General features: G+C 35.4%; 1 protein-coding gene across 1 annotated transcript in view; it reads left to right on the top strand.

Annotated features, from left to right (window-relative positions):
- TRPM3 (transient receptor potential cation channel subfamily M member 3) overlaps positions 1 to 27,900 on the top strand; it is a 457,883-nt gene that overhangs the window by 90,514 nt on the left and 339,469 nt on the right. Inside the window, exons 4-5 of the mRNA XM_072611419.1 lie at positions 12,689 to 12,902; positions 17,317 to 17,441. Coding sequence (XP_072467520.1) covers positions 12,689 to 12,902; positions 17,317 to 17,441 — 339 coding nt within the window. The remainder of the gene's footprint in view (positions 1 to 12,688; positions 12,903 to 17,316; positions 17,442 to 27,900) is intronic.

Here is a 27,900-nt window from a genome sequence, read left to right as displayed (position 1 = left end):
TGAATCAAAGAAAGATTACAAATATGTATACCTCGAGGAGTTTTTTGAGCAATTTCTTTTTTCGCTTTTATTTTTTAACATTAATATATATTTATGGAATAAAACCATAACACAGTACAATAAAAAAGATGATTGTACATGAAACTGCAAATCTGCTAAGTAGAACTTGTTATTCCTTTTAAATACATAACAAAAGCATCATATAAAATTCTTTATTTTCCTTTTTTCTATCCTCTCCCTATCCTGCCCTAGAGATGGCTACCATTAGATATAAATAAGTGTGTGTATGTACATACATACATATATATATATACTCATATACATATATATGTCAAATTATATTATATATACTTTTACTTATCAGTTCTCCCTCTGGATGCAAATATTATCATTCTTTATATATCCCTTATAGTTAATTTGGGTCTTAAATAGTAAATAAAGGTCACTTTCCCAACCCCATTACCGTTGATTATATACTCTGTATGAAAAAGGCAGAAGACAATGTCCTGTCTGATCCATAAAGTTCTTTCTAAAATGGAACCTTGACTTTTGCCATTGAAGCATGTTCATGGTTTCTGTACATCTTATGTGGAACAGTCCATTCCAAAGTTGAATTCTATTACAGTAAGCCAAACTTCCAGTGAGCATATACTATGGATTTACTCAGAGATACTTCCAAGATTTTGGTAAGAAGTACATAGCAAAAATCACTTAAATATATGGAACACCAAAGGAAGAAATGAATGCTTTCATATGCACTTTACCACTTAAGTATCTTACACTCTTTACTATATAATTGTGCCTTAAGATAGAGCTTTAACATATAATGATAACTGGTACATACTAAAGATTTATAATTATTTGTTGAGTATATAAATTAGTGAATATGAGCAGCCTCAAAATTACAGATAAATGACATTCTAATGTTGACGTATGAATTGGTTGGCTGCAATTCAGGATATAGTTACACTATAAATGCAATATTATACAGTGCTATAAATGGTGGTTAGAGTCCAAGGCCAGTACTTAAGAGCCTAGTTAGCTTATAATTTAATTCAGTTCCATTGAAAAATAATTTATTAATTATCTTCTTAGGCACGAGAATAAAAAGACAAAAACAAAACAGCAATTTTATCTTTTATAAAATAATTTTGATTTTAAAATAAAAGTTAGTGTATTCTGTAAACTAGATATAACTATAAAAAATTATAGCTGAAAGGATGATCAACTAATTACCAGTGCCAAATGGATCTGGAGAAAAAAAGCTTAAAGTGAACCAAAGGAAGGTAACAGGTGTTCACATCTACTGTAGCACCTACTTCATAGTGTTATGGAATCAAATGAGATCATTTCCTACAAAATGCTTTGCAAAACTCAAAGTTGTATAATGGATATTTTGGTGGCTCAGGAGATACAATGCTGGACCTGGACACAGGAAGAACTTGGTCCAAATAATCCTTCCAATGCTTACTAGCTGTGTCACCCTAAGCAAGTCACCCTCTGCCTGTCTCAGTTTTCTTATCTGTAAGATAGGGATAATAATAACACCTACCTCCAAGCATTGTTATAAAGGTTGAAAAACATGACAATGCTTTGCAAACTAACTATTATTATCACTGTTACATAAATTTGAGCTGTTATTAACATTGACTACTCTGCTTTCCTTAGAGGGGGTGCTCAGCTAGAAGTATATATGTCTGTTCCCTTAAACATTGTTAGTCTAGGGGCATGGTTTTCAGTTCAAGCTAAACTTCTAATCCCTATTTCCTTAATGGGGAAAGAAGCATTCAAGCTTTATATTCAAGGTTTCACCCCTTTCCCACCAAATGTCAGTTCCACAATGAGTACATATAGCAGGCAACAAAAAATCTCATTTATCTAAGTTAACAACAAAACAGAAATCAAAGAAAGCACGCAAAGGAGAAGATGTATCAGGTAATACAGAATAAAGGAGCTCACCCACTGAGTTGAAAGGTAACAGCACAACTGTGAGAGTCCCAGATCACCCAAGAGCAAACTCCTCAAAGTCTCTGATGTAGCAAACTGTGGCTGGATGCATGAAGGAGACTGCCAGCTCCCCTCTTGATGACTTTTTCCCAAAGTCTTATTCTCCCTTTAGTAACTTGAAATGGTGTTTGGTATCATCTCTCTTCTTCTTTTGAAGCAAAGTTCCTAAGGATACTTGAAGAATGTCTAAAGAGAACAGAGCTCTCCTTTCTCCCACTCTCCCCAACTCTGCCCTGTCCTCCCTCCACAAGAGTCATTGCTCTCTACTCATGAGGAGTCTCATCCCAATGAGTTTGGGGACTCAGCTTACAAATACATAAGGAAACTTAGTCTCACAGGGTTGAGATTTGTCCATATTTATTCAACTATCAAGAGCCTGAGCCAGGATTCAAAAGCAAAGACAGATGCCTTGTGTACATAGGAAAAAAATGTGATGGCCATCATACATAACCAAAGCCTAGTCAAACAAAAGGCTATGTAGCATTTGCTCAAGAGCTGGTAATAATGGGGGGGGGGGGGGGGAAGGATATAAGTAAAAAAAATAGTGGAAAACTAAGATGCATTTGCTACTCTAACAAAAGCTGCATCAACATACAGAAACGATGTAAAGTGAAGAAGCTAGACTATATGACTATATGCTCCTGGAGGGCAAAGACTATTTCTTTCATTTTTCTTTTGTATCTACACGAGAGACAGAATTGTGTAGTGGAGAGGGAGCTTAATTCAGAACCAGAAAGTCCTGGGTTCAAGTACTAACCTCTGCTACATACTAGCCATGGGCAAATTGACACTTAACCTGTCACCCTCTAAGTAGTTCCCTTAGACTATAAATTGTAGATAAGGAGCTAACCTTCATCAACAGTTCAGTTCTGCCACTGAAATCATACATCCCGTCCCTACGCTCAGAGTCTAGTGGGTGCTTAATGAACAGTTTGTTGATTTAACTTGAAGGACTCCAGAATCTTAACTTTGCTTTTCACATGCCAGAGCGAGCCTTCTTTCCTTTGATTCCAAACAATAGACTCACTAATGGTGTGTGGTTCTTTAAAATCTCTTATGGGCATATGCCATTTTATAAGTGTCCACCATGAGCACATGCTTAATGATGAATTATTAATTCATTGAATACTTACTATAATGTACTATAATACAATTATCAGTGCATAATAGTTCTATAACAGTTTTAGGTTTCCAGCATATTTTGCCACAACAATTCTATATGGTAGATACTACGGAATGGATTAAGCATTTATTAATCACCAGATATATATATATAAAACACTGTGTTGTGTTTTACAGTTATTTATTTCATTTGGTCCAAGTTAAAATCTTCATTTTGTGAAGGAGAAGCGTTAAGAATATCAAGTTTAGCACATTGCTAAACATGTACCAGCACACCTGGTGATATGCCCTTGGCAGGTTATAAAATCATAGAATTTAAAGCTAAAAAAGGATGCTAGACATCTCTTATGCCAAACTCGCCATCCTACAGATAAAAAAAATCTACAATATCAGAAAGGTATTATCCCCTAGATTACAAATATAGTAAGAAACGGAGTCAAGATTCTAATTCCAAATTCAACACTCTTTCCACTATTTCTTGCTGATTTAGGGGGAGGGGAAGTCCACCTGGCAAAAAAGGCAACTAGGTAGGAAAATGGATAGAGTTCCAGGGCTGCAGTCAGGAAAGTTTAATCTTCCTGAGTTCAAATCTGGTCTCAGATACTAGCTGTGTGACTCTGGGCAAGTCACTTAACCCTGTTTGCCTCAGTTTTCTCATCTGTAAAATGAGCTAGAGAATGAGATGGCAAATCGCTACAGTATCTTTGTCAAGAAAATCCCAAATAGGGTCACAAAGAGTTTGACATGACTGAAATGACCAAAAAAAGCCAAAAAACAAAAAAACAGGTGGCAAAATGTTCTGTGAAAGGTTTCCTGGTCCCTTCCTTCAAGAAGTTTAAAATCTACTTAAATAAACCTAACACACAAGAAATAATTAGGCAGCCAAAAATGTGTAGGTGATTTAAGTATTTGTATTAAAGGCCATAGGCTTGTGTAGTTGGTGATGGCTTTTTAAAAAAAAATAAATATTCTTTAACAATAAGAATAGTTTACAAATGAAAATAATTCTTGGATTTGGTTATTGATCTGATAGAGTACAAGATATATAGATTTTATTTTGATGCCTTAAAAATGCAGCAATTGCATATAGCTTAATGAAGCCATACACAATGTAAAACAGGAGAGACAAATGTTAAAGAATTCTATTTCCTCCCGAATATTTCTGGTTATGACTTTTTGTAGGGAGCTGTAGTTTGAACTGAGTCTTAAAGGATGAATAGGTAGAAAAAATGAGGGCAGAGATCATTTTTTAAATGCTTTTGTTGGATTGGTTGGTTTATTTGTTTCTCTAGCATGGTATGTCAAATATGGTAGGCACTTAATAAATTCTTTTTGAATGGAGTTGAGAAGGAAATGCCTTTCAGGTTGGATGAACAGGAGCAAAAGAGGTAGAAAATGTGAATTGTTTGTGCACATGACAGTTAGTGAGGAGATATGCTTGACTAGAGAAGAGAGTGGAGGAGTATTGAGCATATGTAAAGACAACAGTAGAAAAGCAGATTTGAGATTTACTCTAGAAAATGATGACTGTCTTCAAGTACCAATGGGGCTGTCATGGGGAAGATGGATTAGATTTGTTCAGCCTGTGCCCAGAGGGAAAAAATGGAGGGGAAATTACACAAAGGAGTTAATATGAAAAAAAATTCCAAAGAATTGGAACTGTCCCCAAATGGAATGAACTGCTTAAGAAAGTAATGGACCCTTTCTCTTCCAGCAAATACGAGATCAAGCATATTGTAAAGCCAATTATTTCTTCACATACAGGTTATATCAGATTACTCCTCTAGCTCTCAAATTCTGCACCAAACAAGAGAGTAGCTGAAGAGGGAGGAATGACTGAAAAAAAAAAAAAGACAGTGGGGATGATAGGTTCATAGATCTAGAGGTTGAAGGAGCCATCCAGTCCAACTCACTTATTTTATAAATGAGGAAACTGAGGCCCAGGGAGGTTATGTGATTTCCCTAGGTCACACAAGTAATAAACATCAGGAGTAGGGTTTGAACCCAGCTCCCCTGACTTCTGAGTCAGTGTCAGAGGGGAATGTTTAGAGGAGTTAACTTTGATACAGAGAAGGAAGGAAACAAGCATTTATGAAGAACCTACTATGTTTCAAGTGGTGTACTAGGTACTTTACCAATATTATCTTATTTGATCATCATAACAACCATGGGAGGTAGTATATAGTTAAGGAAACTGAGGTAGAACTTGCCCTAGATCACACCATAATCTGAGGTTAGATTTGAACTCAGGACTTCCTTACTCCAGGCCCTGTACTCTGCCACTTAGCAGCCTTTAGGCAAAAGAATCACTTCTTCCTCAGATGCTGGAGCAAAAGGGGAAGGAATAGGGAGTGTAGGGGATGTAGGAGATGAGATGAAAGGATTTTCTGAGACAGAAGAGGAAAGGATAGTGAATTCATGACAGATGGTTTGAATTGCCTCAGTAAAGTAGTGAAACCCTAGGGGGAAAACTCTGTCCTCCAGTTCTGATATCCTATTAGCTTTGTCCTTTTCCCATGATTTCCAGAACAATTTCCAGATTATTTGGCAGCACATTTCCCCTTGAAGGCAACCAAGCCAAGCTTTAACCAAAGACTGTGACATTGGGACCTAGGAAACAAAGGCCACCATGAGATAGCTATGAGTTGATGTAGGAACCTGAAGACTTGTTTGGGACAACCTCTCTAGGAATGTGATAGAGTAAATCAGGGGAAAATAAAGTCATTGCCAGAAGCTCTTTAAAACAGTGATGAATCAGTGTAGCAGCTATATCACCTAATCTAATTTAAATAGTTTAATAAACCCATTTACTAGGATCTGATTATCATATGTACATATCAAGCTCCTTAGTAGCATGAGACATTTTCATTTTGTCTTTGTATCTCCAAAGCTTAGAGTACTGCCTAGCAGAATGCAGGCACTTAGCAATTCCTTACTGAGTAATTTTGCCATCCTAGTTTATATTAATATAATGCTCTAAGGTTTACAAAGGATTTAAAGCACCTTACTTCATTTGATCTTCATTCTATCCCTGCATTATTTGAACCGTCTTACAGAGGAGGACACTAAGGCTTTCTCATTTTATAGGTGGGGGAACTGAGACGCCAATATGTTACAGGTAAGGACACTGAGTCTCAGAGGTGAGGTAACCAGCCCAAGGTCACATAGCTAAGGGAAAATTGAACTTATGTCTTCCTAGCTCTAAGTTCAGTGTTTAGCACACCAAGTCCAGCAGCATCCTATTTCATATCAGTCAAATGTCTTACTGAAATCCAGATACATAGCCCTGTTAAGAAAATAAATCAAGTAAATTGTCATTTGCTAGATACAATTTGATCATCCCTTCTCATCCTAAGTGCTCACAAACAATCCATTTAATAAATTATTCTGTTATTTTGCTCAAATTTAACATCAAGGTCACACAATCAGTCAATGAAATGGCTAATCCGCATTTTTCTCCTTTTTTTAACAATCAGGGTATTTGTCAGCCACCATTGCTCTAACACTTCTCCTATTTTCTAGGACTCCTCAAAGATAATTGAGAAACATTCAGAAATTATGGATCATAAAAAGTAATTATGGTTCTCTAGGGTATAATTAGTTTGGTCTAAGAAACTTGAATTCATTTACAATAGTTAGGTACTATCGCTTCACTCTTTAGGGGTTTCATTTCCCTCTTAAATTATCTTTGATTTATTCTCATATTGAGAACTCTGCTGGTTGGTAAAACATACAGGAACAAAAAACAGTTTACTTGTTTCAATTGCTTTTGTTTTTCTTTTTTTTACGTTTACCACAAGCATTGGACATCTCCCTTCCTTATCCTTCTTTTCAGGATCCTAAAAACACTCTTTTTATTGTCAGCTTTTACTAGGATTTCTCCTTCCTGATACTAATTTTACTAGATTTTATTTATCCTTGATTGTTTTCCCCCATTTCTGTCCTTTGTACAGATGCTTTTAAATTATGAGCCTGAAAAGCTTCCAGTGCAGCCATACAAATCTTTTTAGATATCTTTCCTTTCTCTTCCTTATAGGGGTTGTTCAAAATTGAGTCACCAGCATTTCATTTTTGAGAGCCTTTTATATATTCAGGACCATCTTCCTTTTATGTCTAGTCTCCCTAAACTTTCTGATACCTATTTTTCTGAGGTCTAAAGTACCCATCTGACTGTCCTTTGGTTAGCTTCTTGACCATAATAAATCAATTTCTCCCCAAGTTTGTGGGACTTGAATTCATTATTCATTCCTTATTAATCAGAATTTGGTCTATGTTCTGAAGAATAAATTTGTCTGCAGAACCTCCAGTCAAGGTTTTATCCTATCTGCTTTTGATTGAGTGAGACTTCCAGGAGGAATGAAGTCCTCCAACACTATTATTTCTTTCTACTGCCAATTTTGTAATCTTTTTAAAGAAAGCATCATTCATATCTTCCATCTGACAGGACAGCCCCACAGCAGTATTACTTCTGTTTCTTTCTCCTTTAATCCTTGCACAAGTTCCCTAAATAAATTTGCGGATTCCCTGAAATGCAGTCCTATTTTGCTTTTTGTTTTTTCCTATCAGATATTTCTTTTAAATGACTTATTGGAAGATATTCAAGTATTCCTCTTAGCTGGTAAATTGTTCTCAATAGTAAATGAATAACTCCCTTTGGTTTCTTTGATAACTATGCTGGTCAAGTAACTTCAGAGACTTTGGGTATGAATTATTCACCAAATAAGACACCCCACTGATAAGACTGTCTACTTTGTCCAACAGTTTCTTCTAAAATGTAGAGTTAGTTCTGGATGATTTGTATTAATGAAAGGGAACAATTAGCAAGGGTTATTGAAATGTGTGTGTGTGTGTGTGTGTGTGAGTGTGTGTGTACACATTGAGGAGTAGAAAGTATGTCTCATTTATTGGAAATACAAGGAAAATCCTGTAATTGTTCCATTGTCTGCAGTGTTTTATTTTAAATTAAAACCTCCTTTCATACTATATAATCTTATTTATGCCAGTGTCTGAATTGATGCTCCTGAGATGTTAACTATAAACTAAGAAACACAAATTATTAGCAAAGCTAAATCAAATGAGCTATAGGGAATGTTATGCCATGCTTTTAAAGTCTAATAGCCACAAACAGCTACTTTTATTGTAATTCAGTATCATTGCCTTGTTCTCATGTGATCTCTCTCTCTTTTTTTAAATAAATGCATTAACTATTACTAGAATATTCTAAAATATTTGACTTGTCTATTTAAAAAAACTTCCCTTCAAAAGCATCTCTTCACTTTGAATTATTATAACCTTATCAGGAAAAAAAATGTGAGCTCGTCAGAGGACTTTTTTTGACTTTTGATGACAGAAAAGAGTTTGACATTAGAAGTGGCAAATTAGGGGAAAACAGTCAAAAATCGATTATTTAGCTCACCAAGTTATATACATTGGTTAATAACATTTGTGAGACCTGGTGCTTTAAGTGCCAAATTAACCTCTTTCAGTTTGCTCATCTGCAAGAATATAAGAATTGGGGGGTGGGGGGGGGGCACTAGATGACCTCCATAGATTCTTCTAGTTCTCAATCTATGGTGCTGTTTCATGAAAAACTTCTTTGTCGAGTTACCGAAGACAAGGAAACAAAGAGACTTTAGAAGTACTAAAAGGTTCTTTTCACAATGACTTTTTAAAATATCTTTTCTTTAATAAAATGGACATGGAAAATGCAGATCTCAACTAGATTGTTTTGTCTTTTACCAGTTAATCAATGAAGATATTGAAACATGCTTTCAATTTCAAAAACTTTATTTTATGTTTTTCCTAGCAAGGCAGAATAGAACACAAAACAGCACACTATTTTTGAGAATGCTAAATAATAGTAGCTAAAGTTCCTTGATGTCTAAAATGCATTTACTTAGATGAACTTGACAGTGTTCTCTCTTTCCCTGTGCTTTTGCCCCCTTCATTTTACAAATGGTCTACCAAGCCCTAACTCTGGGTTAACTCCATCTTCTACCCCTTCTTCTGTGGAAAGAGTCACACAATCATTTTATCTACTATGAATTTATGTCACCTCAGCTGAGCCCTCACGGTCAAGCCAGTCCTTTAATTCCTTCCTATTTGATTCTCGATCCTACACCCTCCGGAGGTTGTTTCAAACCTTCCCTTCTTTCCTCAAGGCTCTCATACCCTGACTTGCCCTCTCAACAAAGGACTTTGCTTCATACTTAATTGAAAATATAAAGGTAATTCTCCTTTAGCCTCCTCTACTCTCATATTACACATTTCATAATTCCTTGACATCAACCCTTCTTTTTCACCTTCTTTATTCCAGTCTCAACTAGAGAGGTGGCCTTTGCCCTAGCCATTGCCAACCCTCCTACTCATACCGCTGATCCTGTCCCTTCCCATCTTCTTAAGTAAATTGTCTGCATAATCATCCTCTCTGTTCTCTTCAGTCTCTCCCTATGTGCCACCTCCTTCCCTGCTGACTGAAGATATACCCAGTTTTATCTATTCTAAAATAAAGTCAGATTCTTCACTTAGCTTACCATTCCTCCAAGCCATATCACCCAATAATTCTTGTCTTTCTTAGAAAAAACTTGCCTCTCCTTCCTCTTGTTTCACTCATTTCTCAACACTTTACAGTCTGCTTTTCATCTTCACTCAAATGAAATTGCTTTCTCCAAAATTGCCAGTGATCTCTTAATTATCAATTTCAGTGTCATTTTCTCAATCCTCCTTGTTCTTGACCTCTCTACTGCATTTAATAGTACTGGTTACCCTTTCCTCCTGAATATTCTCTGGGTTTTCATGACAGTGGCTATAGAATCAGAAGACTTAGATGCAAATCTCACCCTTAACACTTACTACCTGTTTGAACATGATCAAGTCACTTTGCTTCCCTTGGCTTCAGTTTCCTTATCTGTAAAATGAGAGGGATTAGACTATGTGACCTCTATGGTCCCTTCAAATGCTAGCTCTATGATTATATGATTCTCTGAACCCTCTAGCCATTCCTTCAAAGTCTCATTGTTGGATCATTATCTGTGCATTCTATCTTAACTGTAAATATACCCTAAGGCTCTGTTCTGTGCTCTTTCCCTTTTTTTCTTTTTCTCTGTGAATCCTCTCTCCATTCAAAAATCACCTCAACTCTCATCATTTCGATTCCACTCTCTGTGCAGGTGACTTTCACATCCATATAGTTTTTATGTCCCTGGCCTCTCTTCTGAACCATATTCCCACCTCCCCTACTGCTTTTTGGACATTTTGAATTAGATGTCCCATAGGTAACTCAAACTCAACATGACCAAAACAGAATTATCTTTCTCCCCTCCCAATTCACCTTTTATAACTTCCCAATTTTGGAGAAGGATATTGACAACCTTCTAGACAGTCAGTTTTTCAATCTAGAACTTATCAGAGGTTCTTACCCCTTGATCTATGAAACGTTTTTCAAAAATTTTGATAACTCTCTTTCAATATAGTTGATTTCCTTTGTACTCCTATGCATTTTAATGTATGCATTTAAAAACATTCTGAAAAGGGCTTCACCAAATTGCCAAAGGAGTCTATACACAAATTAAGTTAAAAACTCTTATCTTAAACTATTCATTCTTCTTCATCTGTGTTTTCAATCAATTGTCAAATCTTGTTCTTTCTACCTCAAATATTATCACTCTCCTTCTCTTCAATTCATAAAACCACTACTCTAGTTCAGGCCTTCATCTATTCTTACCTTAATGTATCAGTAAGCACCCCAACATACACACAGGTTCTTACATCTGCATTCATAAAAGGAAAGTAACTTTCAAGGGGGTAACAATCACTTTAATCAAGCACATGTGTCAGTGCTTTAACCAAGCACATATATCATTCACCTGTTTCAGGAGAGTCAGCACCCCGAACTTCAAAGAAAATACAGAGAAATTAAAGATCAACAGACATGGCTTCCTTTGCCTGAATTCAACAGACAGTTGGACACCAACTGTCTGACCAGCATTACTAGAGAAGGAAGCACTGACATCTGGGTTCTCAAAGCCAGAGGGCTCCTTAGTAGCTTCCCAGAGTTCTCATTTGGCATTCAAACCTTATTACAAAAACTAAGCTCCAAAGTTAAATCTCACCCTCAGAATCTTTATGCACTTTTTAGAGCCAGAGGGCATCACAATCCTTGAGAAACAGTGCTTCATTAACAAAAGGGGGTGGATCTTCTTACAAATCTTCCCAGGCCCTACAATGGGTGGGAAGGATCCTCCGAGGTCACATTCAAATAGAGGCATTATACTTCTTGATTACTAAAACAAAAACAGAGAAAAGATTCAATTTTACTTGCCATTACACTCTACCCAACTAGGATCCTTGGCTTTACAAATCTGAATGGCCAGGTATCCTGGAACAAATAGGTGTTATACTTTGCAATCCTAAATCCAGATGATTTAAGCAGCTTACAAGGGCAACTTATATCTGAATAGGCATTTTGAAGAAGTATAATGCCTCTATTTGAATAATGTGATTAAAGAAACCTTTGTGGGAAGCTTGATTAGGGAGCTGTTTTGTAGGAGGGTCCTAAGTACCTTTTGTTTTTTCTGTTGAGGCACTGGGTCAAAGGGTTATAATGTCCTCTGGCTCTAAAAAAGGTACAAATACTCGGAGTTGAGGTTTTACTTTGGGGCTTACTGGAAGTGTTTGTTTGGTCAGATGAGGATTCTGGGAAGCTGCTAAATAGTCCCCCACTCCCCTTTGAAAACCCAGATGTCAGTGCTTCCCTCTCTGGTAACTATGGTCAGACAATTGGAACTATCTGTTGAATTCAGGCAGAGGAAGCCATGTCCATTGACTCTTTTGATTTCTCAATATTTTTTTTGAATTTCAGTGTATTTATTCATTTACATGTTATTCCTCCTAATATAATGTAAGCTTCTATATGGCAGGGACATCATTTTTTTTGTTATTGTTTGCTCATTACCTAGAACAATATGTGGCACTTAGTATGAGCCTAATAAATTCTTGTTGATACAAAGTATCTTCTTTATTGCATTATAAACATGGGAGAAATTTAATAAATAAAATTTGTTTAATTAAAAAAGATTCTTCTTTATCCTTCTGTCATGAAATCCCTTTTCTTCCTTTAATAGCTAATCAAAGGAGAAAGTATTTTTATCAAATGAATGGATGAGTTTTGGATAATCTTAAGTATTTAGAAAGGGAAATCAGATACAATGTCTTGGTCTGATGAAAAAATTGAAATGTTACAAGTTGTAGTCAGGTTCCTCTTAATCAAATCTATGTGCCATTGTCTTTCCGTAAAAGATACATTCCTAAAAAGTTGTGACTACTCTGAATTTTTTTCAGGGTCTTACATTTACAGCTCACAGTTTAAAGGGACAGTCTTTAAAGACAATAAATTTGTAAGGTGAAGATGGTCTTGATAATGCAAATAATCATTCTCTTAGTCAATCTGTCTTGTCAGGATTTTCACATTAAATTATCTAAAATATATACACTTCTAGCAACAACCCATACTTCCAAGATGCCTTAGCCATGATTCTTTTGATAATACTTCCTTTTACAGTATGTGCGGGTGTCCTTTGACACAAAACCTGATCTCCTTCTGCACCTAATGACCAAGGAATGGCAACTTGAGCTCCCCAAGCTCCTCATCTCTGTTCATGGAGGCCTCCAGAATTTTGAACTCCAGCCAAAACTCAAGCAAGTCTTTGGAAAAGGTCTCATCAAGGCAGCCATGACCACTGGAGCATGGATTTTCACAGGAGGAGTTAACACAGGTAAATGCAAGCTATGTATAGTCTCATAGCTACTGGCCATGAGATTGCTCTACACATTTTTATTTAAAGATTATGGCTAATATTAGCTTTTCCTAAAGTCAAATCTTGTTCAAATCCTGTCCATCATACATTTGTGTGTGTATGCATAGGTACACAGCCACACAGACACATACACACACACCTTTATCATGACTCTTTTTTCTTATTCCCTTAAGAGAAAATCCAAATGTTAACTAAAATCATCTCCAAAAAAAGGAAAAAGATTATTTTAAGCATGAATGACAGGTTAGAAAGCTGAGTAATGAAAATTCACTGCAGAACAAATTGAGGTGATTTACAAGAAGGATTATGAGGTTATTTTAAATGAACACAAACTGCTATGTAACTTCACAGTCTAGTAGCAATCTTTTTTCAGTTTTAAGGAGCAACTATTTTTAATGAGAATGCCTGCTTTTTATTTAGAAGGAAGCCTTCTATTATGGTCTCAGACTAACTCAGTCTTGGATTTATGGTATTCCTCTCATTCCTCAACCCAAATTGCTTTATTTAGCTTTTGTGAGACTTAACAGTTTTAAACAACTATTTTCAAAATTTTACTCCATTCTAGATTTAATGGAATGTTTTCCTACCCCCAAAAAAAGAATTTTTTCACTTGTTGGGTATATCCTAGTTAGAGATCATAAACAGAAGTCATTTTCAACCTTATTTCTAATGTAATACAGAAAGTCAGTCAAATCACTTCCTCTCCACCCTGCTCCACTTCACAGATACATAAACAGGGTGCTAAGTGCTTATCTGTGGTGCATTATTAATTTATAAAAGTTAATAGAATCATTGGCTCTAAATTTTTCTGACATATTGTCTATGGCTGAGTCAGCAAGGTTATATATTGGAGTAAGTCAGTGCTGCTGTGAATATAAGTCATTTGAAGCATCCTCACTAGACTTTCTATAACAAGTGGTCTTTAGTTTATGGACAGTTATTTACTATAATATTTTCTCAGCTTTTTGCAAGCTAAATTTTAGTATAATTAAAGACAGCTTTCATTCTTCATCATTTTTTTGTTTTTGTTTTTTAAAAGAATAAACATCTATGTAGTAACTGTTATGCACCAAGGCACAATGCTAAAGGCTTTACAGATATTATCTCATTTGATCCTCACAATAACCCTGTGAAGTAGGTACTGTTATTATTTCTATTTTACTGTTGATGAAATGGAGACAAAAACTTGCCCAGGGTTGGACAGGTAGTTAGTGTCCAGGTCACATCTGAACTCAAATCTTCCTGACTCCAGGTCCACTGTTCTACCTGCTATGCCACCTAACTACCTCTTGAGTAACATTGAAATAAAGCAATTTCAGAACTCTCTGGACTACCTTGAATATGTAGCTTGTATACCTAATACATGTTCTTCCTAGGTGAGCATTTCAATAATATTCTAATTGACTACTCATCAGAATATAAGCACTTTGAGGGCAGAAATCATCTCCTTTTTCTTTACATCATTCCTGTTAAGCACAGTGTGGGTAACTAGGTGGTGAAGTGAATAGGCACTGGCCTTGGAATCCAGAGGACCGAGTTCAGATTCAGCTTCAGACAATTACCAGTTATTTGTAATCGTATTACCAGCTATTAAGTGAATTTCCACTTAACCCTGTTTGCCTGAGTTCCTCATCTGTAAAATGAACTGATCAGAAAAACAGCAAACCATTCCAGTGCCTTTACCAAGAAAACCCCAGCAGGAGTCACAGAGAGGCAGACACAACTCAAATGACTCACCCACAGCAACAACAATAGTATAAATGGTAGATGCTTCATAACTGTGTGCTGAATTAAATCACCCAAGCTAACCTTATAAATTCTTATTCAGTTGTGCCACTGAAAAATAATCATTGAGTGACGTATTAGTTCTTCATTTTTCTTGAAAGTAGTTATGTATCTGTCCTGTAATTTCTTTAGGATTATTCCATAAGTAAAGCAGGATTATTTATAACTACATATTTGTAGAGTCTGGTCCTTTTACTTGTATAATGTAAATCTCAATAAAAATGAATGGAAATATTTTAATTAATAATATATTAAAATATATTTTATATTTTATGTGCATTTCTACCCACCCTTTTGCATTTACTAGGAGCTTTGTTTGGAACAAGGGTGGATGTAGACTATGGGAATGCTAATACATTTACTTAATGTTGCACCAGAAATTCTATATTTTCTACCTTTGAAATAGGCAGTTGCATTGAAGTTATTTCTCAGAATGTCACATAACATAAATATATAAATATAGAGCTATAAATAAATATATAAATGTGTAACTATAAAATGCTGCTGAATGAGAGAGTTTGGATCCAGAAATATCTTGCAATTAAAGAATAAGGATCCAAATCTAGTGAGATTACGTTTTAATGGGATGAATGTAAAATCCTACTGTTTTAGTTTTCACTGTCAATTACACAAGTATAGGATAGAGGAAGATAAATAATTAAGTTTGTTGGAAAATGATCTGGAATTTTCAGTCGACTGCAAGCCCTCTCTGAGTCAGTCATGCAACATCGCAGCCCAAAAAGCTAATATCATCTCAGATTGCACTAGAGAGCCATCACGTCCAGACTCCACAGTCCCATGGTTCTTTGCACTGATCATGCAAGAGGAATCCTTTTCATGTAAGGGTTGGACTTTACTGCTCTGAATTTTTTTTGAAATTCACCTAAATATTCCTCTTGCATCAGAAGATTAATGTATCAAATATCATTCAATTTAAACAACAAAGTGAACCTTTGCCCTATGCTATTTTAATGCTGAATCACCAGTTTCTTGTCATAGGGCACATATTTCAAATCCTCTTCTGTGTAACAGTCGTTGATGTTGTGTTCATTCTCCATTGCCAAAAGAAGACCATGCTATTAGAGAAATGATGACATGACTTGCACTTGACTTTGTTTTTGAGTGAGGGAGGGCTGTGCAGGTCACCAGCCTCACTTCTCCTCCAGAAGCATCTGAATCCAGTGACCAGATATTCATCAGGATGATTGGAGATGACCCAGGATGTACTGGGAGACCTTGGCTGGTTTAGACCAAGATCTATTCAGGAACTCACTTAGGGTGAGGTAATGTCCATTTAGTGAGTTTGCCTTTTTAAGAAGTAGCCCCTTTAGTGATGCATAGAAAAAAAAAATGACATCAAGCTGGGAGGGAAATAACAACAGTAACTATTGATACTCACTTGTAAGCCAGGAGGGTCCAGAAGCCAGCCCTTAGGCAGGGGCCTGGTGTCCTCCAATGTATGAGCTTCAGAGTGCGGGAGAGGAAAGGAAAGGAAAGGAAAGCCATCAGATCTATGAATAAAGGAAGAATTTCTGACCAAACAAGGGATAGCGAGGATCATGGGATATGTAGTGGATAATTTTGATTACATGATGTTAAAAAGGTTTTGCACATATAAAACTAATGCAACCAAAACTAGAAGGAAAGCAGGAAAGTGGAGGAAATTTTTACAGCAAGTTTCTATGATAAAAGCCTTATTTCTCAAACATATGGGAAACTGAGTCAAATTTATAAAAATATGTCATTCCCCAATTGATAAATGGTCAAAAAATATGAAAAGGCAGTCTTCAAAAGAAGAAATCAAACCTATAGTCTAAGTGACCAGAAAAAAGTAAATTTAACTAAAAACAAAACAAACTCAAGAGTAACACAAACTCTAGAGAACAAGATACAAATCTGGCAGCATGTTTGTGCCTGTGTTCTGGCCCCACCTGGGTCTGAGCCGGCCTCCTGACCTTAGGCTCCCTCTCTCCGTAGACCACGATTTAAGATAAAATGCTATGGGTCACCAGTGAAAAAAGTTCAGAAATAAAAAAAATTTAAGGTAAGTTTTCTTTGCTATGGACTTAGAATTGTTTATATAAGGCTCTAGAGTCATATTCCTCCAGTTGCATAATCTGCCCTCTGTCACATTTAAGAGTAGGATAGGGATGAGTAGAAGACATAAAACCAAAAGAAAAGTAGAGTCACAAAGATTTTTTTTCAAAGACTTCATATCTGTGTTTTTTCTTGTGTGTGTGTATGTGTGTGTGTGTGTATGTGTGTGTGTGTGTGTATAAACCAGCTTAGCTGGTTTTTTTATATTTCATGTGCATTTCTAACCACCCCTTTGCACTTACTAGGAGCTTTGTTTGGAACAAGGGTGGATGTAGGCTATAGGAATGCTAACATATTTACCTAATGCTACACCAGAAATTTTATATTTTCTGCCTTTGATGTATGTAGTTGCATTGAAATTATTTGCCAGAATGTCACATGGCATGTATTTTTGACTTTCAGAGAAATAAAAAATATAATTCACCATTTGATGATGGGAAATAAACCATTTAAAACACAAGCTTATTAAAGCTCTCTCTCCCTTTTTTAGGAGTTATTCGACATGTTGGAGATGCTTTAAAGGATCATGCATCAAAATCTCGAGGGAAGATATGTACCATAGGCATTGCTCCCTGGGGAATTGTAGAAAACCAGGAGGACCTGATTGGTAAAGATGTAAGTCTTGTTATATTGCCCTCAGCATAAGTAACTTTAAAAGGGGGTAGGGAAGCAGGTTGAATCTTCGTAGTGTGTTGTTGGTTTGTTTTTGTGTGTGTGTGTGGTGGATCCTAATTTTGTAAAAAAAAATTTTTCTACCTCCTATGGTAGAAATTAATGGTAAAAGTTAGTGTTTGAGGATAAATTCACATTTTCTTAAATGAACAGCTCTTTGTAATTTGCTTCCTTTCCATCATATTAGTCATTAATCAACTCTGTCATTTCTTCTGTGATTTGGAAGAAGTCTTCCAACTAACCATTTGTCAATGCATTTTACTTCTAGTATAAGCTCCTAAGAGTTAGAATATTTACTAGTGTTAAGTGGAAGTGTAGCAGTCAGGGTAAGCTGAGTTCTGGTGCAGTAAAAAATTCTGCTTGTATAGTATTAACTCGAGCAAATAAATTCTACAGTCCAAGGCAAACATTTGAAAAAGTCCTTCAGAAAGCTTTGCCTTGGTAGCAGGCAGCAAGGAACTGATCCATGTTATGTTCAAAATCTCCTGCTTATCTAGAATAGGATGAGGAATGGGGAATCTGATTCTGCTAATGGAAAATTCCAGTTAACTGTTATCATATACTTAATACCATACTTGAATTGACCAACACCACATAATAAACATTTCATAATTATTATTGATTTGATGAATTGTCAGTTTTTAAAGACAAATATCACTAAAAACTACACTCAAGCATTATTTATACATAGTAGACATTCAATATATATTTTTAAAGTTAATGCATGTAGTAGGGTTGTTTTTAAGATTTTGGATATCTAGGTCTTTTAGCAATTCAGTGTCATCATTATGAGCATCTTTACAGTACTATGAACTGATCTGTTAATTTGACCTTCCTGGTTGTTTTAGTTTCTGCCTGAGAGTTTATTATGTTTTCATTTTTGAAATAGAAAATAATTATCTGAGCCACATAGAGAAGCATATCAACCAACAGTTTGATTTGTTTCATTTAGCTGTGAGAGGAAAGAAGATAGAAAGGGAGAACAAAAACAGAGAGTATTTCTATAGTATATAAGGTTTTGTTAATCTCTATTTGCCTTAAAGGCTTAGATTCATCCAAAACCTCATTGACTTTGAATAGTTACGCCTTATAAATCCTTGAGACTTTTGTAAGAACCTTTGAAATTCGCTTGTTTAGATTGGAAAATCCATTCCCTGCCCTAATGCACTTTTGTCCCACACTTTATTGTCCTACTTTATTGGAATTTTAGCAGCAAAATAAATATTGTAGAATTAAATTTTTCTTTCTACATTACCTTAAACTTGTATTGCTTAACTATATCCAAGCACATTTTTAGATTGTATAATACAATCCAATATGATGCTGAAGATAAAATAAAAACTCAAACTTTAAAAATTTATAAATAAGTGATAAAAGAGATGGAAGCTAAAAAACATCTGGATAATTAACTGTATTTTTAAAAACTTATGTGGATGTTTGGTCACGATAGATATATGTGTGTATACACATATAATTATGCCTAGAAACAAAATTTAAGATGCCTGGAGCAGAAAATGAAATTGAATGAGTTTATCATTGGTCTTTTTTCTATTTAGAATTTATTGCCAACAATGATTTGTCTTGCTTAACTCTTTGTTTGGATGTGTTTCTATGTAAAAGTGTTGTTTGAGTTTGATTCCCATATTAGAAAGGCAAGCATGCTTATCAAATGCAAGCAGTTTTATTAATGTTCACTTAATACCTGTTAAACAAACCCATCCTGCTCCACAAATGAATTGCTTTAGTTTGTCTGAAGTTTAAACAAAAGATAATTCTTGAATTCGCCAGCTGTTCATGCTTGAGTTGACTACTACCTGAACAGCCTCCTATAAGTATAGTAGACTGCCACTCAAATTTAAATGAACTCAGTTATTCAGTAAATATTTATTAGATGCCTGCTACATGCGAGGCTTTCAATAAATTTGGCAAATACAAAGACAAAAAGGAAACCATCCCTGCCCTCAAGGAGCTTATATTCTATTGTGTAAAAACTGAAAAATATATAGACAAATAATAACAAAATTTATACAAAGTAGTTTCTGGGGTGAGATTGTGGGAGCACTAGCTACTGAGGGGAATCGTAGATGTTTCCTGAAGAAACCAGCATTTCATTGGGTAGGACAGAGAGGTATTTCATGCCACACCCCTTTCCTCGAACTCAAATTTCACAATCCAAGACAATAACAAAAGCAACCATTAATAATTAGTAACATTTTTATTGTGCTTTAAGATTTGCAAAGCACTTTACAAATATTATCTCATTCGATTCTCACAATAACTCTAGGAGGTAGGGGTTATTATTTTCTGTATTTTACAAATGAGAAAGCTGAGGCTGACAGAGATTAAGTGACTTAATGTAGCTAATAACTGTCCAAAGTTCAGTTTGAACTAAGGTGTTTCTGACTGCTTCCATCTTTCATTTCTCCATTTTAAACTGCTGTTTCTCTTCTTGGACTTACAAGCTTATCTTTTTCATCTCTATTTTCTTTAATTTTCCCAATAAAACATAAGTTTCATGAGAGCAATTTCATTTTTGTCTTTACATATTTTCAGTACCTAGCACAGACATATCTTAAGTACTTAAAAAATAATTGTTTATTGATTGGTTTACATGTCCCCTAGTTTCTTATGTCATGGTATCACAAAGACATTGAAGTACAGTACTGATTCTGATCATTGATGTTGACAAAGATGGTAGCCAGTGTTTTTGGTATGGTCAGTAAAAGGCCTAGGACCATGTTAATGGTCATGAAGTCCGAGAGAAAGAGAAACATGGCATTTAAGTTAATTATAACACTGAATTTCCATGAGATTTCTCTTTGTGAAAAATAAGTTTGAGGGGCAGTAGGGAAAAGCACTGAATTTGAAATCTGAGGTCCTAGATTTAAATCTATGTTCTGTTATTTGCCACCTTGGTGACCTGGAAGGAGCTACTATAACTGTCTGGATATTTTTCCTTCTGTGCGAAATGAGGAGGTTTGACTCTAGTTTCCAATAAGTGGTTTGCAAACCCCTTAGGAATTTGTTACAATGATTCTACTAATTCAAACTAAAAATTGTTTAACGATATCTTAAGGAGTATATAATTACAGAATATTATGAATAGTACATTAAATTACCCTGCAAGTTCAAAACATATTATTGTTGTTGGTGTTGCTACAAAAACACTGGATAGCTCCAGTCTATATTATCTCTGATCTTTCCACCTTGAAATTCTATGAGATGTTGAAGAACCCAAAGGGAAAAGGAGAAATTAAGTTACATAGGAGAATTTTCCTTGAAGACACAGATGATACTGAATGATTTTAGTTTTTCTTTGAACAAGACCGTTGTACAATCAACCAATATTTTATATAATTTCATAGAAGTGTGTGTGTGTATGTATATGGTGGTGTATGTGCACATGTGTGTACATATGTATGTATGTGTGTGCGTATATATATCCAAAAATCACTGGGTACATAACAACAGGGTTTATTTTCAAGATGTAATTATTTGGAGCAAAATTTTAAAACAAAGAACGTAGAACTGACCATTATAATATACTACTTCTTTCCTGTAGAACAAAAATAGGTAGGTGGTACAAAAGCAATTCTGTGATGTCGTAGACAGAGCTCTGGACCTGTTATCAAGTAGACCTGGGTTCAAAATCAGCTTCCAACACTTACTGTCTGTGTAACACTAGTCAAATCACTTAACCTCTACTTTTCTTAGTTTCCCTACCTATAAAATGGGGATAATGATAGTACCTATCTCCCAGGGTTGTTGTGAAAATCAAATGAGATAGTTTTTATAAAATGTTTACCAAAGTGCCTGGCATAAATGCCTCTTCCCTCTCACCCATTCATTCTCCCCTTTAAGATATTTGTCCATATTTAGGGAAGATTTCTGTTTTGTTCATTATTTTAGAGAACTGTTTAAAAATAGTGACAACTTTTAAGTTTTACCTAAAAAATAAACTCTCAAAAAATGCCTGTTGAGCACTTTGGATTGTCTTTAAAAATCACAGGGTCTTACTGTGAAAAAAACTGCTCTACCTATGAGTTACAGGTCTTGAGTTCAAATGCAGGATCTGGCACTTTTTAGCTGTGTGACCTGGGACAAACCACACATCCATTCTAAGCTGCAGTTTACTTGTCTATCAAATGAGGGAGCTGGTCTAGATGACCAACAAGGTCCCTTCTCTTTCTGATTCTAGTGATACATTTAGAATTAGAGGGGATCTTGGACATTGTTTAAATCATTTTAGTTAAAAGTAAGCTACACATGGCCAGGTGATGCTGGGAAGGTCATCTGATCTTTAAGGACCACTAGCAAATTCTATAATTATTAGTTGCAGAGTAGTTTGCTGATCTATATTGGTCGAAGGAGTTTCCTCCTTGTGATTAAAATCATAGGTCCAGAATGGGGAAAAAAAGAAGAAAAGTAAATCATCTTTTACCTTACGGCATTATAATAAATGATTATAACTAGACTATTATTCCAAGGTTTTTTCAATATTTATTCATACAATGAAAATGACATGAAATAAAAGAGCACCTTTCCACCTTCTTCAAAAGAGTAGGTGCCTACCTACCTACCACCTTCAGAATCAGATTTAAAGTTGAAAAGAATGATGGAGATCATCTAACACCCTTATTTTCTAAATGAGGAAAATAAGACTAAGAGAGGTTAATAATTTGCCCAAGGTAAAGCAAGTAGGATTAATGAGACAACTGGGATTTGAACTTGAATCTTTTTCTAATGCCACATTCGGTATATTAAGTACTATAGCTCACTGCCTCATGCTTAAAGTAAAAGAGGAAGAAATTATGCATTATTAAAAAATCTTTATCATTTGTACATTCTTTCAAAATGTGATTATTTAAAGATCTAGAATTGTGTTGCTTTTGCTCACAGAGAAAATCAATGGGCCCTGTCAGTATCCTGAAGTATTTTAAATAAGTTTCAATCAGGAAAACTGAGGATTTAATTTTAAATAAGGATGAAAAAAAAGGCATTATTTCTGATGCCTGATGACATTTTATGATGGTAGCTTTATTACCAATGATGGAGAATAAAGATTGTTTTGTTTCTTTGATTTTGACTTAGAGATATTATACTCAAGTCATTGTAGAGACCATTTCTTTCATGAGTAGAAGTAGGAGCAAGTTCTGATCTTTGAACATAATTTTATCTCTGCTAGAATTAGAAGGGATAAGCACTGTGACCAGTCCTGGCCATGAAGGAAAATTAGCCTTCCCTTTTTATCTGGATTCTGAGTCACACTGCCTTTTCCCTTATCATCATCTTCTCCAAGAGAGCTACATTGCTGATTCTTCTCCTACAGCCATTTGGGAGCAACTATGAACAGGTGTGTCCTATCTCCCTAACTAGATTTTAAATCTCTTCAAGGCAGGGAGCATGCCAGGTGTAGTGCTTATCATATAGGAAAAGTTTGACAACTGTTTTATTCATTTATTCATCTATACATCTCTTTATATTCTTAGTTCCTAATTAAATGACTTATCTTAATTTGAAAGATCCTTGAATGTAATATCAGAATCATAGAAAAGAACCTCAGAAGCCACCAAGTCTGTTTCTAATCAAGAGTTCATCTTATTACATACCAATAAGTGATCATTCACCTTCAGCTTGAAGACATCCAAAGGAAACTCAGTCTTCTTTCATTTTAGGAAATTCTTTTCTTTTCTTTTCTTGTTACATCATACCCAAATGCCTTTCTGTAACATCTACCTCTTTATCCTGGTTCTACCATCTATTGTTCAGGTAATGCCTGCCTCTTCATGACACCATTTAGGGTTTTCTTGGCAAAGATACTGGAGTGATTTGTCATTTCCTTTTCCAGCTCATTTTACTTCAAAGGAAACTGAGGCAAACAGAGTTAAATGATTTACCCAGGATCACACAATTAGTAAATGTCTGAGGCCAGATTTGAATTCACGAAGAAGAATCTTTCTGACTTCAGAACTAGCATTCTATTCACTGCGCCACCTAGCTGCCTCACCCTCTGAAACCAAACAAAACATCTGATCCCTCTCACACATAAAACTCTTCAAATATATAAATACAGCCATAATGTCCTAATGAAATCTTCTCATATTCATGACAAACATCTTCACTTCTTTCAATTTGTCTTCATACAGTGCACTCTCCAATCATCTAATCAGAATGTTCACTCTCTTCCGGACACATTCACATTTTTCTCCTTGTCTGGGGTAGGTACCATTTCACTGTCTTTTCATTTATCATCAGTTTTCATTCCCTACTAACCATTTTCACCCTTTTCTTCCTATTCTTCTTAGAAGAAAAAACCTAAACAAATTCGGAGTTGAGCCAAATCATCAACATCATCCCTTAACATCATCCCAACCACTTATTAAGAATCTAGAGATTTTCTGTGAGTGTTTATTAATGATAATGATATTAATTCCTTCAAAACTTCTGTATAGAATTGCAGCTGTACTATCACTCACGCCTTCAAATGGAATTTCAAATATTTATTATGCAGCACCATGTGAGTACGTGAGAGGAAGAAAGATGTATCTGATGTTAGAAATGGCTCTGGAACGTTTCGCTAGTGTGAGAGCTACATTGGAGAGAGGATGTAAGGGGAGAAGGCACTGGAGAACAGTTCTGGTCTTTCCTTCAAATGTCCCCTCAATGCCAGCTCCTGGAAGGGGTGCTGCAGGAGAGAAAATGCTGAGAGACAGAGGCTGAAAGAAATTCCTTAGAGAAATAGCTCAGTGTCTTTCTTCTAATGACCCAAGAAGTTTCCTGTGGCTATTTCCTTTTCTTCTCTGCATTGTGTGCTTGCCTAGACACCAATCCCTTGAAAGGTGGTGGGAAGCATGTGAATGGACTGAGTGAGTGAGTATGTGTGTGTATGTTTTCCTTGGATGCCTTTTTGTTGATTTGGAACAGAGCCTAGATACAGATCACATTAGAAGGGGTGTTATTTGGGCTCAGATTCAAGCTAACATATTAGTGTTTGATTTCGCCAAACAAGCTCAGTCCCCAAAATCACCAGAGATCTATGTCCTGTGCCAGACACTGAAAGATTAAAAACTATATGTCCTTGTGTGTGTAAATGTTATGTATGTATAGATGGCATTTACATGTGTCATAGCGCATGTGTATTATAATATGCATGTTAATATGACATGTATATCTATATACAGTGTATATGCATATATATAGCATGCACATAAATATAAATGTAGATATGTATATTTTAATATATATGCATGTACACACATGTACACATGAAGATATAGCATCATGTATACATAAGCATACATACATAAACATATTCACATGCACATACATGCTATGTTGTGTATACATATACACATATGTAAATGTATACATTTATATGCATATGTATACATATGAATGTTGTATATACATATACATACATATCCAACTTACACATATACTTATGTATATGTGGATATAGTATGTGCATATACATATGTAGTGCACATGCAAAATATCTGTACATATATACATGTTTGTATACATGTACATATACACACAGATATGTTTGTGTATGCATGCATGAATATATATGTATATATGTGTACATGTGTGTGTATATATATGTATATATATATATGTATATATATATATACACAAAACTATTGAGGGAAATTTAAGGGTCAAATAGTCTCATGAAACTCACAGACCAGGAGATGGGGACAACAAGTATAAATAAGTATAATATGAAGTGATACATAGGAAGCATAATGACCTATTAGAGCTAGCCTTGGAGCCAGGAAGACCCAGATTCATGCCCTACCTCTGACAAAGACTGGCGTTATGACCCAGAACCAGTCACTTAATTTCTAGTACTAGTCTCAACAACTCTCTAAGACTGTAAGTCATAGAGAAGGATCCAACCCATGTTGATAAAGGGAGTTTCCTTGCCTGGTATTTCTCTATCCCAATGAAATCATAAGCTCTATCCCTATCCCAAGAATATAGGGCTAATGGGGGGGGGTGAATTTCCCTCATGGAAATGGTAATTATCCTTTGTTATTTAACCTATGCATCTCTCTTCTGGCCAAATGACCAATAAACTCCTCCAGTAAGGGGCTGGAATTTCATCTTCTATCTTAAGTACTCATTACCTATGTATGAAGTAAGCATTTTCAGTTTGAGCTAGGGTCCATCATTTTTTGTCTGTAAATTAAAATTGCCACTGATCTCAGTGATTAGAATTTTGACTGGCCATTATCACCTCGTTTTGTCTTTTTAGCTTCAACACAAGTGTTATGATTATAGTTGTGTTCACATTTTTATGCAAACCCTAATATCTAATAACAACTTTTCATGATCTTATATTTGCAGTTGAAATCTTGTAGTATCAAGAGCAAATCAAAATCAGCATTGGATTGTCTAATCTAAGCTGAATAGAAGAGATGAAATACTACAAATGAATTTACATTTTCATAATTTATCCCAGCAATTGACCATCTCCGTGCTGCCAAATTCAAGTACAACATTACATACTTAACCTAATCCTTATAAGAGGCAGGCAGTCTACCAATATCAGCCCTGAGTAACTACAAACTACAGATCAGGACCATATTGGTAAGAAATGTACCTCAGTGGCCCTTTGAGCTAGTGTCTAGCATGGTTCTTTGTACATAGTCGATGTCTAATAATTTTACTGAATTAAATTAAGCTTTTACTTGTGAAAGAACCATTCAACCTTCTCCATTAGACTATGAGCTCCTTCAGTAAGGAGTGGGTTTTTTTGTCTTTCTTGGTATCTCCAACACTTAGCACATCACCTGAAGTATCATAGATGATTAATGAATGACAGTTGATTAACAGTATGATATGAGGACAGAACTAAGCAATTTCTAAGCATAGCGCTGATATTTAGGAGAATTAGGTCATTTTTACTTGAACATAATAACTTGCATTTCTATAGTACTTTAAACTCGACAAAATGTTTGTTTCACAACCATCTTGGGAATCTAGCTATTGAGAGTTCCTTATTATACTCATTTTGGCAGAAGAAACTAAGTCCCAAAGAGGATATGACTTGCCCAACTAGTTAAGTGTCCAAATCTGAATTTTTAACTCAGGTCTTCCCTGAATCCAAATCTAGGACTCTGACTTGTTTTCACTCATAGTTGTACATGAAATATTCCAAATAACACTCACATCCTTTAAATGTTAGTTCTATCTCCATAATATCCTCTACCTTTTCCCAAAGGAATAGCCAAAAGGACTAGAAGAGTCTGTTTCAATATATATCAAGGTTATTAGCTGCCATACCATTTTTCCTTTTCCATATTCTTGGTAGTTAATATATTTGGCACACAGTAGATTTTCCAACACTAATAATTGAATCAAATGGTTGCAGAGGATGATGGCTCATCACCCTAATACTTCACCTACTCAAAGTCCTTTTCTTTTTCTTTCATGATTTCTTATTCTAGAAACTGAAGCAGCATATTGCAGTGGAAATAGAGGATGTAATAACTATCTTCAAGTATCTAGATGGTTGTAAATATGGAGAGGGGATAAATTTTTTCTTTTTGTAATGGAAGATAGAAAATGAAGCAATAGGTAGAAGTTTCAGGGAGGAAGATTCGGGCTCAAATTGAAGAAAAACTTCCTGATGATTACATAATAATGATTTCCATGAGTGGGATCGGGGAGTCATTGTTCTAGAACTAGAATAGACTTCAGAGGACATCTATTCCACATCCTTCATTTCACAGAAGAAACTGAGACCCAAAGAAGCTAAGGGAATTGTTGTATTGAGAGATAATGGGCTCCCCCTCATTGGAGGTCTTCAAGCTGAGGCTAGATAGATGACCACTTGTGAGACATTTTGTAACGGGGATGATTTGCCAGGTATGGTTTGGACTAAATGGACCTTGAAATCCTTTCCAACTCTATAGTTCAGTGAAACTATGAAAGAACACTGAATTTGATTTCCTATGACTTCCATTGGAATCCCCTCTCTACCTACATCTATGACCTTGCTTCATTGATTAAAAAAACAAGAGTTGGACTAGGTGACCTACTATAAGACTCCTCTCATTTTAAATCTGTGATGCACTGCAATTTTTAAATTTTAAAGCAAAAAAATACTTCAGGCTCAGGATGAGCATTTTTTGATTTAAGTGGAGGATGCAAATTATTTGTAGGTAAGAGGACCTCTGAAACTACCTTCATTTTAAGTGTGATTTGCCAGACATTTTCCATTTTTCATAAATCATAATGTGATTTTTAAAAAACATACACACAAAATTTTTCCACCTCTCTGTATTGTTTCTTGTTCATAAGTTGAAAATGTTTTTGCTGTATCATATTTGCCTTTCAGGCCAAGAAAAATCAGGCTTAATAATATAGTTGATAGCCAATTCGGATGTAGCTA

This window comes from Notamacropus eugenii, chromosome 1 (assembly GCF_028372415.1).
Source record: "Notamacropus eugenii isolate mMacEug1 chromosome 1, mMacEug1.pri_v2, whole genome shotgun sequence".
Lineage (NCBI taxonomy): Eukaryota > Metazoa > Chordata > Mammalia > Diprotodontia > Macropodidae > Notamacropus > Notamacropus eugenii.
Note: the sequence above shows the minus strand (reverse complement) of the source record. Positions and strands in the feature narration are given on the sequence as shown.